The sequence below is a fragment of the Aricia agestis genome, chromosome 11 (genome assembly GCF_905147365.1).
Source record: "Aricia agestis chromosome 11, ilAriAges1.1, whole genome shotgun sequence".
Taxonomy (NCBI): Eukaryota; Metazoa; Arthropoda; class Insecta; order Lepidoptera; family Lycaenidae; genus Aricia; species Aricia agestis.
In genome coordinates this window covers 11098748-11114711 of record NC_056416.1, presented here as the reverse complement: position 1 = coordinate 11114711, position 15964 = coordinate 11098748, and the positions used below count along the sequence as shown (strand labels likewise).

Here is a 15964-nt window from a genome sequence, read left to right as displayed (position 1 = left end):
GTTTCTTCTTATCAATAATACATAATATAGCAAGGATAGCAACAATAAAGTGTCCTCTTCGAAATCCATGACTTTGGGCAAGACGTGTTTCCGCTATAAAAGCTGGAGTCGAACTACAATAGTTCGTCTTGCACATGACGCAACCACGTCGCAACCACATCGCAACCACGTTGCAACCACATCGCAACGTCATTTTGTCGGTACCACAATGCAACCACAAAATGCTGCAGCGACACCATTCACACGTAACCACAGCTCGACGACATTTTGTCGTTGCGATGTCGTGTGGATGGCTTTTAAAAGTGTAAACAGTAAAGTTACTAGTGTTATCTTTTGTCTAGGAAATCTAGGAAATCCAACGACAAGCGATTTATTAATTTGTCTTTTAGTCCATGTCCAAAATGCTACATTATAAAAAAAATAACATGACATTGATATGACAGCTGAGTGCTGACAGTTGACAGTGACACTTATCAAAAATTAAAATTATTTTTGTAAATATTTTTGTTTGTATGGTTTATAACACGCTTTTAGGACTTAAATACCAATTCTTACAACAAATCATTCTACAATTCGACAATTAAATACTCTTAAGTAGATTGGACAATTAAAATTAATAGTGATCATGGAAAGTTACGTTGTATTATCATTTGTCGGAGAAGGCTCTTTCGGTCGAGTATTTAAAGGAAAACACAAAGAAACTGACGCTGTTGTTGCCTTAAAAGTAATTCGAAAGGTATGTAAAACTTCATTAATAACTACAATACCAATAATGTAATACAAGTTACAAAACGTGATACTTATTTCACTCTCTTATCTTACAGAAAGGTAGATCAACAAAAGACTTGAAAAACTTGAGACAAGAATGTGATATACAGAGAGAACTTAACCATCCGAATATCATACGGATGATAGATAGTTTTGAGACAGAAACTGAATTGGTTGTGGTGACAGAATATGCTGAAAAGGAGCTACATAGTATTTTAGCAAAAGAAGGATCTCTGAATGAGGACCAGGTTAAAAAGATAACCTGGGACCTGGTTTCGGCTCTGTATTATTTACATTCTCATAGAGTTCTTCACAGGTAAGTTTCATTATTTAGAAAAAGCTTGCTATAATAAGCTGTCAATTTAACAGCCCCACTAAAAGCTTTTATTATTTTGTAGGTTACAATATCAATTTTTATTACATTTTCAATATTAACTACCTACTGTCCTGTAAATAATGTACTATCAGAGAAGTTGATTCCTAGGCAGATGGGAGTCCTAGGTACGTAGTTTGGTTGCGTTACAGCAAACCCAGCCAACAGTGTATCGATGTGAGTTTTTTGTTTCACATTCGATCGTGAACACGTTTGGCATTTACTAAGATTTTGTATGGGATTACTCACTGGGCTGGGCTCACTCCCATGAGCAAAGTTAGGTGGCGCTGTACAAATGCAAGCCCATGCAAAATCTTAGTAAATGCTAAACGCGTTTACAATTTAATGTGAAACAAAAACTCACACTCGGCACACAGATCGCAATTAACATTAAATTGACATCCAAAGAAATGACATTGGTCCATCAACTAGAAACCAACTAACTCAATCAAGTACTAATGTATGTAATTGTAAAGATTTTATTAATTTTTTAAATCCTATTATGTACTTGTAGCTCGTCATCAGTTCCTCTTTTGGCCTTGTTGCTATCTGTGCCTAAATAGCAGAAATAATTTTGATTTTTATGTTTCAGGGATCTAAAACCACAAAATGTGTTATTAGATTCATCAGGCAAAGCTAAGTTGTGTGATTTTGGCCTAGCTAGGATAATGACTAATTCAACGCACATATTAACATCAATTAAAGGAACTCCACTGTACATGGCTCCGGAACTCATTGATGAAAAACCATATGATCACCAGGTAATGCCTTTCTTACATGACTAGATTTTGCACATTTATGTTGAGTATCATAGAATTATTTCTAGAGTCTCAGAACAGTTAGGATTTGTATAATGCGGCGCACATACAGTCGGCATGGCGCGGCCATGCAGACTGTATGTGCGCCACAGACTTGATCACACAAAAAGTGTGCCATCTGCGATCTCCTTTAAAGTTATCAAACAAATATTTTAATTACTTACCCAAAATCTTTATAGTAAAGGTTCCCTAGAACATTTTTTTGACCTGATTACTCTCAAGCAAATTTTTGGTGAGTAGCTTCATTTTGATAGACAAAACGACGGGTGCAAAGTAAAAAGAGTCATCTACAAAACAGCAACTTTTCAGGAGAGCGCATAATAGGAAAAAATGCTCCCATTTTGTCAATTTCCGATCAAATTTATTGAAATTTTCATCATTGTTTCATTATTTATTAATGAATCCACATGTATATTTAATTTCTTCTAATTATGTTTAATTTACGAGATATTGTAGTTGTCTGCATCTACATTGCGCTTGAAAATATGACAACTGAGTTAACTACCACTTGGTCGTTTCTACGTGGGAATTAAAAATTATATTTATTAAAGTATTTTTACCGATTACTAGTACGATTATCAGTAACTACGTAAAGTGTAACACTTTATATTATTAAAATTATTATTAAAAGTAAGTTATATTATTAAAATATGTAGTTAAACGTTTTACATCTTAAACACACCAAGTTCAGAACATAATTGCGTAGATATCTTTTTCTACGTTGTCGATTCGGTGCAAGGTACACGATTTAGAAGGAAGTTAAAATATGAAATACTAGCTTTTGCTCGCGGCTTCGCTCGCGTGGAATTTGAAAATCGCGTAAATTGCAAATATTCCCGTAAGCTCCCTTAGAAACATGATGTTTTTCCAAGACCAAAAGTAGCCTATGTTACTTTTCATCCTTTCAATTAAGTTTATGCCAAAAAACAATACGATTTGTTTCTTCGTTAGAGCGTGAAAGAAGGACAAATAAACAAATAAATAAATAAACATACTTTCCCATTTATAATATTAGTATGGATATACTTAGGAATCATTCATTTACTTTCGTAAAAATCGTATTTTCTCACAACAAAAATGAAATTCTGTGTCAATACTTTAATTATTTTAAACTAATTTAAAAATTATTCAGTATCATTATCAGTACAGGAACTATGTTGTAAATTATTATAATTTAGGCAGAGGCTTATTAAGTCTTTGTACTTGGCACTTGTAAGCATGATGGGTTCATTATAACATCATAAGCATCGCCGGACGTTTTACACCATCGGAGGGGTGTATACGATTCTTCAGAACACAAAATGAAATTTTATTTCAACGATTTCTCAATTGCTTCTCGTGATCACAGAGATTCCAAAACCGGTCAAAGATAAGTTAATAGAAAAACTTCGCGAGAACTTGCAAATGCCGGGATATGATGTTACGCAGGTTGCAATTTACCATTTCTGGACTGATGTAATTGTTTACCTAAATTTTGTCGTAATTTACGTCTCGTATCAATACACGTGTCTTTATTTCTCAATCGCCTTTTCTTTAGATCAATATTTAACTGACGTCTTTTTCTACCGTTTAACGAGGAAGGCGTAGAACATTCACTTGATGCCTCCACTGCCGAAGAAGCATCAATGGTGTTGTCTATAGAAGATTTAAAGTTTGAGAGGGACAATATACTCGATGGCCTGCTTGAGTTAATAAACTCAAGCAGGTCATAGATTATATGAGATCAAAGTATCTGTTCAATAAAAAAGAATATATAATATTTTGATCTAATACTGATAATGGACGCGGCGGACTTGAAGTGATGAACTGTATTCTGAGGGTGTTGGCGTATTTGTTAATTTGCTGAGATCGACAAATTTTCAAAATCATTTTATATTTCAGACTGAGAGTGAACTGGTGTGACTGGCCTAGAGTATTCAGATCATGGGGACTTATCTTACAAAGTTAACTTATATTCATTTGTCTTCATCGGTGACACATCAAGGTTTTCTATAAGATGTTTAATAATTTCATCGGGCAACACAGTATTTTGCTCGATAAATCTATCACTTATGTTCTGGAAACTTTCAACTTCTTTAAAAAGTCGTTTTGGACTTTCTGAACATGAAAAAACAGTAAAAAATAACAGTAACAAATTAGAAGTCAATTAATATAGCTAACAATAAGAATTAACATAAATAGGTACTCATAAACATAATAAACAATACTAATTTGCAAAAGTAAATTGAGACATCTAAATCACAATCGCAACGTAGAAAAAGCTATATGGCAGATAGCCGCTTATGCCGCATAACATGACCCCCGCGCGTCCCGCGTATAGACGACCAGCGGTAGTTATCCGCATCTACATCGTGCAATTTCACAAAACAAGAGTAGATGTCTTCTTTTACGTGACAAAAGTACCAAAAATAAGGTGATATTTGAATTTTTGTTTTTGCTATGTTGTAGAACATGATATTTTAAGCTAGTTTCTACAAAAAAACGAAAAACTCAAAATTGCAGATGACTTTTTTTACTTTGCACCCGTCGAAAATATAACAATTTCCTTGGCAAAAATTCTCGAAAGTGGTAGCTAACAGAGAGAAAGCATTAAATATTTCGATTTGATGGTCCTAAATTATGGATTGTTCTATTTGTAGGACAATGTTACGCTTAAATTATATAACTATTAACCTATCAATATACAAAAATCAGCTGGTTAGGGTTCCGTAGTGAAGTGAAGTGAAGAGTAACAATAGTTTTAACACTTATACTTTTGTTTTTAAGTATTTACAATGCAAAATATAGCTTAAAACCTAATTAATTTGAATAAAATAGTCGGGAGGTGATAATTTTACATGTAGCTACATGTAAAATTATCACCTCCCGACTATTTTATTCAAACAAATGTTGCCAGCACAAAAAAAAATCAATACTTAAGGTACTTATTAGTACTTACTCGATTCTCATTACAGTACTTGATACATGTAATAAAATTAGATAGGTACTTAATTTTTGACCAAATTTCCGTTTGAATAAAATGTGAATCATGGACACTAAGTAAATTACGCGGCTAGGCAAGTAGGCATGCGGCGGCGTGCGCCATCAAAGTAACACCGGTGTCCATGTGTTGGGTAAATAATTATTTTAACTTTAAGCTACATATTTTACTCAGTGATATTATATTTTTATATAATTTATTTTCATCTAATTTAATAGCCAAATATCATGTCCTGAGTCCTCGAGTATAGAACATGTCTCACCAGTCATGCTGTAGGATTATCAATATATTAAGTTTTAGTAGTTGAAACTTGAATGTTTAAAATTTCAGGCTGATCTGTGGTCCCTTGGCTGTATTGTGTACGAGCTGATGGCTGGACAACCTCCGTTCTGCACCATGTCTATATGGCAGCTTGTGAGAATGATACGGCATAAACCAGTTCAATGGCCGAGCTTCATCAGTGTTGATGCTAGGTCATTTTTACAGGTCTGCTTATGTTGATTAACTATATTAACATATTATTATATTAGTAATTTATATTAAAAGATTACATAATAAAATGAAAATCTCCTATTTCCTTTTAGATTGAAACTTGTCTTAGGAATATCACTGACAGAGTATAATTTAAAAGCGTATCTTAAATCTTAATGCTGTTTCACTCTTTGTATAGGCCTCCTCTAATTTTGAAATAACAATATTTTTCAGGGCTTATTACACAAAGATCCAGGGAAAAGAATGAGCTGGCCGGAGATATTGGTGCATCCATTTGTGGCTGGGCATATCCACATAGTGGCAGAAGATGTACAGAGTGATTCCCCGTTTACTAAACCATTGTCGTGTAGCCAACAAGAGGCCAAGTTTCTACAAACAGAAAAACTTAATAAGAATTCAAAGTATGTATTTTGATCTCTCTACTCAATTTAATGCAATCGTAATTTAATACCTCGATCGTGGGAATGGCAGGCACAATAGATTTTCAATTATTATTGTCATGCGACAGCCGGGTGACACTTGGGGATTGATGGGTTATGCCTATCTGTTACTTCATTGAGTCCTAGGTAAGGTCATAGGATAATTTTCACCTTGAAAAGTATACGATTTTTTGTGAAATAAGTACACGAATTTTTTTTGTGAGTTATACGAAGTTCGGCGCAACGAAGTTGCAGGGCAAAATGTGTATAATATACTGACTCAAGTACTTTTTTCTTGCATCATTCGACAAAAATCTGTTGCAATATTTTAATGTGTGTATTTATTGCATAATCTATATATATAAAACTCAAAGGTGACTGACTGATTGACATAGTGATCTATCAACGCACAGCCAAATTTCAGCCCGATCCGTCTAGTGGTTTGCACTAGACGGATCGGGCTGAAATTTGGCATGCAGGTAGATGTTATGACGTAGGCATCCGCTAAGAAAGGATTTTGATAAATTCCAACCCCAAGGGGTTCAAACAGGGGATGAATTTGTATATAATAATACTTCTTAACGCGAGCGAAGCCGCGGGCAAAAGCTAGTTTATTATTAAATGCATTTTCAGAAGTATAAAGCTGAATAACGAACCAAAAAGAGAAGGAAGGGAGCACGATTTGAGGAACGTAAGAGTCATGCAAGCTATGGAGTGTGTCCCTATGTCGGACGATGACAGTGTCCGGGCCACAAGTGCTTTCAGCGTGCGAGACAGTCTTAAAACAGATGACGAGGACCAATCGCAACCAATAACAGCAGCCAATGCAAAGTTGCTACGACACGAATTCAACGTTATGAACAACTCTAACCTAGTTGTTTGTAACCTGGAAAAAAACATGGCACAACTTATGGCCGGTAATCAAAAACAAGATACTAATAAAATGCACAAAATTGATGAAGAAAAACATGACAAGGAGATAAGTAAAGAAAAACAAACGACTAATGACTCGAAAGACTCTGATGCGGATATTAAAGTTAAACCAACAGACACGGCGTCACAGAGCCTAGAAACTCCAAAGAGTTCTTCAAAATGCAGCAGTGAAGTCAGCGCAGGACTAAGTAAAAGTGTACCTCCATCTTACAAGCAGAAACTTCTACAATTTTCTAAAGACAAGCTTAGGTTTGCCAGCGGTGGAAACAGACTGACAAGTAGCATCAAAAGATCATTCCGGTTCAGCAAAAGTTTTGAGAAGAATAAACAAGAAACACAACAGAGGCGTACGAGCGAACCGGCGCTCGAAATATCTAATTTGCCAGAACATAAAAGTGAGGATAAAATCAAGTACTCTAAAGAAGACAAGGATGAAGATATAGAAAAGTGTGAGGTTATCGAAGAAATTTTGGATGATAAAGAAGAAGCAAATAATGATCTACAGAAAAATAATGAGAGTCATGAAAGTAAGTTTTTAATAATTCCCAATAAAAAAATACCTTTGTTGTAGAAAGTGGTGCTTGTTTAAATTAAGTATTTTATTTTGAATGTTGTGGCTTTTTCAGTAAAAGAACCGACATCCTTGGAGCTTGAGGAATGGGAGGCATTTCTTAATTCTAACATCAATGAAGTAATGGACGGTGATGTTGAATCTCTTACTCAGTTAAATATGGTGAGTTTTAATAATAATTAGTTCCAGAATCATTTTATAATAATAATAATACGCGAACGAAAAACTTTGTAACCCTTTTTACGAAAAATGGGGAAACGTAGGTGCATGAAATTTTTCACACTTATAGTTTATATGGTGAAGAAGTGCATCGAACTAATATTATTTTGAAATTATGCTTTTATCATACATTTTTTTTAACAAATAAAACATTACACACACTACAACACACACACATGAGAAATGACAGATTTTTGAGTGACAAACCTATACATACGAATTATACTATTTTATTTATGGTTGAGTGTTGACAACAAGTTGACAAATTGAAAATGGATTATAGTTTTTTTTTTATTGAATCTAAGATAGTATTAGACAATGCTTACACGGCCAGTCTGAGATCAGCTATGTCCCAGAGACAAGAGTTGAAAAAAAATGATAAAGTCAATATTTTTTACAAAATATAGGTAGTAGTCCTAATGTCGTTGAAACTAAGGTCGAATTTCGACCATTGGGTGATCTCTAGTTTTAATAATATGCTCATTAGTATTTGCATGCAAGTAAAGTTACACAAAGGTTCCTTTAGTCACAAGATACTAGCCAGTGTGATCAGGTGTGTTGATAGCCAATCAAATCTCGTGAAATCGAACTGCCAATGTACTGGTACAATTTTTGACTCCTTTTAACAATATGTTATGCTGTGACGCTTTTTCCGTGCGTGCAACTATGCGTACTTATATATTTTAATGTCGTTCTAGTGGATGAATATTATAAACCATAGCATCCCGTAATGTTTATTATTTATTTAACGCCTCTGTGGTCCAGTATTTTAGAGCGTGGCTCTCGTGGTCGTGGGTTCGATGCCCGCTTTGGAGACATTTTATTTCCAAGGGTTAAAACAATGCAGGCTGATCACCTGATTGTCTGACAATAATTAGTAAGATGATCCATGCGTCGGATGGGCATGTAAAAAGTTGGGCTAGTTTTAGTCTTAAAATATTTGTAGAAGTCCAAGGAAGGTTTTAAAGTGACACGAAGTTCACCGGGACAGCTAGTTATTTATGTAAATGTGTGTTTACAGGTGAGCATGGTAGTTCGTGTAGTGGAGAGTGCGGCGCGCAGCGAGCAAGGCAGGCGCGTGTGCGGTGCGGTCGCGGCGCTGTTGGCGCTGCCGGCGCTGTCGCACTCGTTGCCGAGACATACACTGTTGAACATACAGGATGTAAGTACTATCCATCCCAGAATAGAAAGCGTTTATTTGCACAAGAAAACCTACATAGCTTCGTAAACAATAAAAAATATGCGATAGGAGTGTGTGGCATATTATGCGTGGCGACCCTAAAGGAAGATCTTCCGAATGATCGAGTATAGTTCATACTCGACCATACCGAAGCCCACGTGATTGATTTTAGCTGTCGTATACATACCGACGCATTGTAGTAATCTTCGATAGCGCGATGCAATAATGTGGCGCTGAGCGTGGGTACCCACCCCCATAACGCCGTGAGTGAGTGAAAGAAAAAAGTAGCTAACAGGGGTCACCAAATGGCGGACCGCGGTCCGCATCCGGACCGCCGACCCATTGTGTGCGGACCAAGCATTTTCAAAGATTATAACTTCGTTAAAAATAAATTTCGGTCTCGATGAACATCTCCAGGATTAAATTCCAATAGTTTGCACCAATTTCACTTCTAACATCAGAGAGATAATTAGCTACAAAAATTGACACTTTTTTCATTGATTTGTAAACTTTGAATAATATTTTTTTAATGTGTGGACCCCAAAGATCATTTTATTTCTGAAAATGGACCTCGAGCGAAACTAATTGGTGACCTCCGAGCTATATTGTAATTTTTGTTGCAGGTATATCTTGAAGCGAAAGTGGTTTATACATTTGTGGCGGCTATAAACTCGTTAATGAAGCATAATAAGAAGGACGAAGATGGCGCAGACGAAAGGTACTTATCACATTGAATTTTAACAAAACTAGATTTTTGATCGTTTATAATCATCATATTTAACACTAGACGTCCCGCGCGGCTTCGCCCGCGTAAATTAAGAATTTACGGAAACCGTACATTTTCCCATAAAAAATAGCTCTAATGACCCTACTCCCTTCACTCGGTTTACTCTATATCTGTGCCAAATATTGCCAAAAAAATTGCTCCAGTATTTCGTAATTTCTAATATTTCCCCCGTTTTTCCCACATTTTCCTGAGTTTCTTCGGTCGTATAAGTCTTAGCGTGATAATATATAGCCTATAGTCTTACTTGATAAATTAGCTATCTAACACTGAAATAAGTTTTTAAATCGGACCAGTAGTTCCTGAGATTAGCGCGTTCAAGCAAACATACTCTTCAGGTTTATAATATTAAGTATAGATTTTTTCAATTATCGCTTGACAAACTCGAGTCTCGATCTAAAAGACTATGAAAAGTACCAATAACAGGATCATTATAGGCTCATAAGTCATAACCATGGGACGATGTATGGTATAATATTATGGTAGTGATGATGATGATGATGATGATGAATGTAATTTGCATAGTAGCATATGCTTTAAGTTCTTAAAACAACGCCGAAACTCCCAAACTTGTATCTATAAAGAATCAGGAGTTCTCTCAGCACCTTCCGAACCACGGTATACCAGGTATACCTCGGTGCAACATCTTACTTGTTGGTAGCATATGCTTAGAATACTTCTCACGAAACCGAGGTCACCACATGTTTCCATATACGTTTTGAGGAGTTCCCTCGATTACTTATGCATCCTTCATCGCAATTTTTAATTTCGCCATAACTTCTAAACCAAACGCCCAATTTTAATCATTCAAAGACAAAATACTATCTACACAAACTGTACTTAGTGATGAAATAATTTATTTTGATAAGGATTCTCAGCATGAGTAAAATAAATGTGTTTAAATGTAGTCCAAAAAAAATCAAGATTTTTAAATAAAAAAATGGTTGTTGTGCCTCAATCGACATAGATAGGTATAGTGTGTCGTGGACATTTTTGTAGGTATTTTTAAGATCTACATTTACTTAGAACATTGTATGGTTCTATCTTTTATAGTTTAGGCAGCGTACGCAAAATAAGTAAGTTTTCTGGTTGATTTTTTTCACCTTGTGTCAGAAAAACCAAAATATCTTACGGAAGCCTATATTTTACAAAATAAAAAGTAGCCTATGTTACTCGTAAATAATGTAGCTTTCAAATGGTGAAAGAATTTTTAAAATCGGTCCAGTACTTTTTGAGCCTATTCATTACAATTAAACAAACAAACATACAAACAAAGTTTACCTCTTTATAATATTAGTATAGAAGTATAAATGAAATAGACGAAAAGTAATGTTTTAATGTGATCGCACATTTTAGAATTCGTTGTATGAAACGATGTGAAACCTCGCACATTCGTCCGCACCGTACGCGCCGCATTTCGTGTACTATGCGGTGCGTTCGACGCGTACGGCGCTGACAAATGTGCGAACAGCTTTCGGCAGTAGATTATAGGGTTATTTATCTATTCATTTCAGGAAACAAGCCGTGGCGCGCATGATAGAGGTGTGCTCGTGGCTGTGCGTGCGCTCGTGCCGCGGCGTGCGTCAGTTCGCCACGGCGCTCGCTGCGCAAGCCGCGCACCGCGTGTTCGCCGCGCTGCTCGCCGACTGTGAGTAATTGTGTAGAATGGCCGGTATAAATTTGTAGTCAATACACAGTACAAGAATACATTCATATAATTCATATAATAATTCATATTTCGTTTATTTGCTCAGAATATGTTACAAAAAGGTGTTACAATTTTTATATAAACTACGCTGTAGTGTATACTTTTCACGGGGTGACGTCATACTACGGTAGCAAAATGTATGCCCTATACGTGCGCGGCGTATCTTTACCGATTTTGCGTCGAGTGAGCGTCGGTTTTGCGTCTATGTCGCCGCCGCGGACGCGGCTACATGCAGCAGTCAACGCTGTAGCCTGTTACATAGACGCTGCTATGAAAATTACATATAGATCATAGATCAGAAGTCCGTATGCCCTGAGTATTATTTTTGCCTGGTACCACGATGCGCCGTGGCTCGAGAAAATCGTTGAATCGCACCGTGGTGCTAAGCAAGAAAATACTAGCTGATTTTGCATTAACTCTAATTATCCGGACTTACCCCGTTTTGCTTAACTTGCCATGCTTAGCGCTAATACGAAACACAATAACGCTGGGAGTAGTGTATTTATTACCAATAATAATATTTTTGTTGTGAGCTATAATTTTTTTTTAATGAAATAAGGGGGCAAACGAGTAAACGGGTCACCTGATGGAAAGCAACTTCCGTCGCCCATGGAAACTCGAAGCATCAGAAGACCTGCAGGTGCGTTGCCGGCCTTTTAAGAGGGAATAGGGTAATAGGGGAGGGTAGGGATGGGAAGGGAAGGGAATAGGGTAGGGGATTGGGCCTCCGGTAAACTCATTCACTCGGCGAAACACAGCGCAAGCGCTGTATCACGCCGGTTAGCCGGCCCATTCATGCCGAAGCATGGCTCTCCCACGTAATAATGTAACATGTAAGATAAAGTGAAACTTATATTCTATTTATTTGTATTTTGATTTTCCAGATCAAAAATCATCACGCATAGTGTTGAACGTCATCGGCATATTCATAACGATACTTCAAGATCTGCCGGAGCACGCAGAAGTAGTAGAGAAGATACTCTTCGAAGACGACTCCTTCAACTTCTTGAGGCTTCTAGAACAGCCGAGTGACGCTCTAAGAATGAGAGTATGTATCCTAATAAGTTTACTATGTACTTTTTCATGTACTGCGTTTTCGGCGGCTATGGAGTCAAAGTGGACTAAGAAAGAAAGCGACTGCTTAGAATCACTACACAGTCATTGTAATGTCACACTTAATAGAGCAGCTAGATTAGCTACGAAGGAACTAAGCAACATGCCTTTCTATATGAGCTAGGTATTAAGTAGTTAGCTACATCCATTACAATTTTTTTTTCTAAAATGATCAATATTATTAAGGCACTTACATACCGATAAGCCAACCGAATCCGTTCAGACTGATCACAGGCCAAACTACCGAACATTCCCGTGTGTGTTGCATGAGTTTGGACAGATTGGCCTATGATCTCATCAGTCCCTAATAAAACTTTAATGTATAGGAATAACTTAAAAATGCATTTATGGCAGCTAACATCGAATTAGAGATTTTGTGGGACCATAGACATAACTTAAACTAAAAATGCTCGATCGAATTTTGTGTTACAAAATATTACGCAAAGGTAGGAGCAGAGGGCGCTACTAACACATACAGTATTTATTTTTTATGAAATAAGGGGGCAAACGAGCAAACGGGTCACCTAATGGAAAGCAACTTCCGTCGCCCATCGACACTCGCAGCATCAGAAGAGCTGCAGGTGCGTTGCCGGCCTTTTAAGAGGTAATAGGGGAGGGTAGGGATGGGAAGAGAAAGGAATAGGGGAGGGTAGGGGATTGGGTCTCCGGTAAACTCACTCACTCGGTGAAACACAGCGCAAGCGCTGTTTCACGCCGGTTTTCTGTGAGAGCGTGGTATATCTCCGGTCGAGCTGGCCCATTCGTGCCGAAGCATGGCTCTTCCACGTAAACTCCGACTAAGGCCGCGTTTCCACTGACGCGGAGAGGAGCTTAGCGGTGCCGAATTGACCAATCACCATGCTCGAAATCTTCGCTGTCATTCCGCTGGAATAGCACGATTGGTCAATTCGGGCACCGCTAAGCTCCTCTCCGCGTCAGTGGAAACGCGGCCTAAAATCCAACATGTTACACACGTCTTATAATATTGACAGAAACGTTGTCAAACGTCGAATAATACATTTTGCTGACTGTCTGTGCTGGTGCTGCCTCTAGCGTGAAAACATTGCGGTAATATATCCTATTTACTTCAATAATTTTTAAATGAGCTTTTCTTTGGATTAACTAAGTTGTCGGGCTGCCGACGCCGCAAAAAATTCTATCTCCTTGTGTAGTAAAGTTCATTTTTGTATGAATCATTTAAAAATGCATCGATGCAATGTAAAGTGACCCTTATACAGGGTGTAACATTGTAACAAAACTAAATGATAATACCATAGGCTAATGTGCGCTTTTATAATTTTGGACGTGGGGGTAATATCGTGGACGTCCGCGGTAAAACGATAGCATAGGGAAGTAAAATGTATGGAAAATATATTATGAAGACGCTTTTAAATTTCCGTCGACCATAACTTTTTATAGGGGACGTTAGAGGACATAATATAACGATTAACGACGTCTACACTCTTCTGAACCGCACAAAACGTAAAATCAAAAGGGCATTTAACGTACCCAACGTTTTATCGTGGAAGTCGGCGTCCACGATAACGCGACGTCCGGAATTATAAAAGCGCACATAAATATTTATAAGTCTATGATAATACTTAAGGGTGTGTATGGGTCCCCTATACAGGGTGTAACAAAAATAAGTGATAATACTTTAGGGTGTGTACGTGTTCCTTGTAGAGAGTTAGCTGTGAAAGTAGCAGCGCTGAAAGATGAAAAATTTTTTTCACTTTTATATGGGCAAGGGCCCGAGCGTCACGAGTTTCCCCATACAAAAGTGAAAAAAAATGTTCGTCTTTCAGCGCTGCTACTTTCACAGCTAACTCTCTACAAGGAACACGTACACACCCTAAAGTATTATCACTTATTTTTGTTACACCCTGTATAGAGTTTGATGTGAACTGCTACTTTTACGGTGAACTCTATTATACACATACACACCCTAAAGTATTATCACTTAGTTTTGTTACATCTTGTATATTAATAGTTTTTATATCATCATAATATTGTCATAAATAGATCAGAATAAAAAGATATTTAAATGATTGCTCAATATTATTTTAGATAGAATTTTAATTAATACTTTGACGATTTTTAGTCAGCCTACAAAACCGGCCCTTTTAATTAAGAGTCGGTTCATCGCTCGCAACCTCGAAATATAAACCTCCGCCTATTTTTAACTGATTATATTATTCGATTGTTGATTTAATGATCTATTCGAATGTTTTATGTAACACAATATTTATTATAAGTAATTAAGTTTTTATGCAAATGTCTAAGCATAAACTATAGTTTTATATTAACTTATATTATGTATAGAAGATTTACACTGAAGACAGCCGTTATAGTTATACTTTTTTTTGTCTTTGTCCAATAAAGCCACTTTTCTTATGTATTAGACGAAGACAAAATATCGCACTTATTAGCATTACATTTCTGTATACTGCATTGTGAATCCTTTTATTAGACCAGTGATCCGCAAAGTGTGTGCCGCGGCACACTGGTGTACCGTGGTCAGCCGTTGGTGTGCCTCGGAAAAGGTCATCGTACAGTCCGTCAAGAAAGAGTAGACGCAGTACAAAATTTTCTAAACGTAATCACGCTCAAAGTGTGTTTTTTTCTCTTTGTATTTCCACAGAGAACGCTTATACCCTGTAAATATTATCACCTTGCATATTTTTATCTCGATTTGTGATTCCAAAATTGTGTGCAGCGTCTATAACTCTTTTTTGACAGGCTATACGTTGTTCTAGTGATAAGTGCCAAAAAAGGGACATCTCAGGACGATCGACGAAGGGCTAGGAGCTCAGAGTAAGCGCTATACAGAATAATTTGTGATGTACCTCAAAATATTTTTATTTTCCTAGATGTGCCATGCACACAAAAAGTTTGCGGAACACTGTATTAGACAGTCGCAATGTGATCTTTATCGCGCGTAATGTGTTATCGCGTCTAGGCATAATTTGATTTACTTACTTGTAATATTTTAATCCTAAAAAAAGGAAATAAAAGAAACTTAATTAAATTGTTTATTAGCGTACAGTAAGCAGGTACGTACTGTTAATTGTTAAGCTTTTCCAAATTTTGACTATGTAATGTGCCATATTTACTTGAATTAAAGACTGGAATATGAAATCATACTTTGACTTAATATTTACCCATCTGTTTTACTAATTAAAATATCCATATTGTCTATTAATTGTTGACAAAAAAAATAAGAAGATGCCAGTGTAGTGCGTCATTCATTTGATATATTGTCGTTGCGTTAAAACACCGCAAGACAAAACAACTTAACAATATGGCTTGTAAAAAAATACGTAAAACGCATTGCGTCGTTGTTACAACGCATCGCAACGCAGCGCAGTGTTATGGCCTGGCTCTTACATAAGGAGGTGATCGGCCGGCCTCGACTCGGCCGTGCATTCACCGCTGCATATTCAAATCCGTGCCCGCTGATAACTCGTCTTACTGCGCATAATTATGCTCCAAATCTTTGAAAGCGAGAGCAAAATGTAATCACGCCACTATCGGGCGATTTAGATACTCACTATAGCCTGCAGCTTCGCTCGTAGAAATGCTGTATAATTCGTAACGTGAATTACT

The 15964-nt window shown here is 36.8% G+C and overlaps 1 protein-coding gene across 2 annotated transcripts; it reads left to right on the top strand.

Annotated features, from left to right (window-relative positions):
- The first annotated feature begins 517 nt into the window (after window positions 1-517).
- On the top strand, window positions 518-15476 carry LOC121731523 (serine/threonine-protein kinase fused). 2 transcript variants are annotated; one of them, XM_042120983.1, is made up of 12 exons: window positions 518-736; window positions 825-1084; window positions 1734-1902; window positions 5270-5425; window positions 5645-5832; window positions 6484-7310; window positions 7410-7516; window positions 8595-8735; window positions 9377-9471; window positions 11052-11185; window positions 12130-12293; window positions 14761-15476. In XM_042120983.1, the coding sequence occupies exons 1-12, from the start codon at window positions 626-628 to the stop codon at window positions 14785-14787; spliced, it is 2379 nt and encodes a 792-aa protein (XP_041976917.1). In that variant the 5' UTR covers window positions 518-625; the 3' UTR covers window positions 14788-15476. The 2 variants fall into 2 exon arrangements, with proteins under 2 accessions (XP_041976917.1, XP_041976916.1); XM_042120982.1 differs by lacking the exon at window positions 14761-15476 and having other exon boundaries at window positions 12130-12825.
- Window positions 15477-15964: the final 488 nt, after the last annotated feature.

Coding starts and splice junctions, on each gene's coding strand:
- LOC121731523 (XM_042120982.1), top strand. CDS start 626: ATGGAAAGTTACGTTGTATTATCATTTGTCGGAGAAGGCTCTTTCGGT. Junction 5,833..6,483: donor AAACTTAATAAGAATTCAAA/GTATGTATTTTG, acceptor ATGCATTTTCAG/AAGTATAAAGCTGAATAACG. Junction 7,311..7,409: donor AAATAATGAGAGTCATGAAA/GTAAGTTTTTAA, acceptor TGGCTTTTTCAG/TAAAAGAACCGACATCCTTG.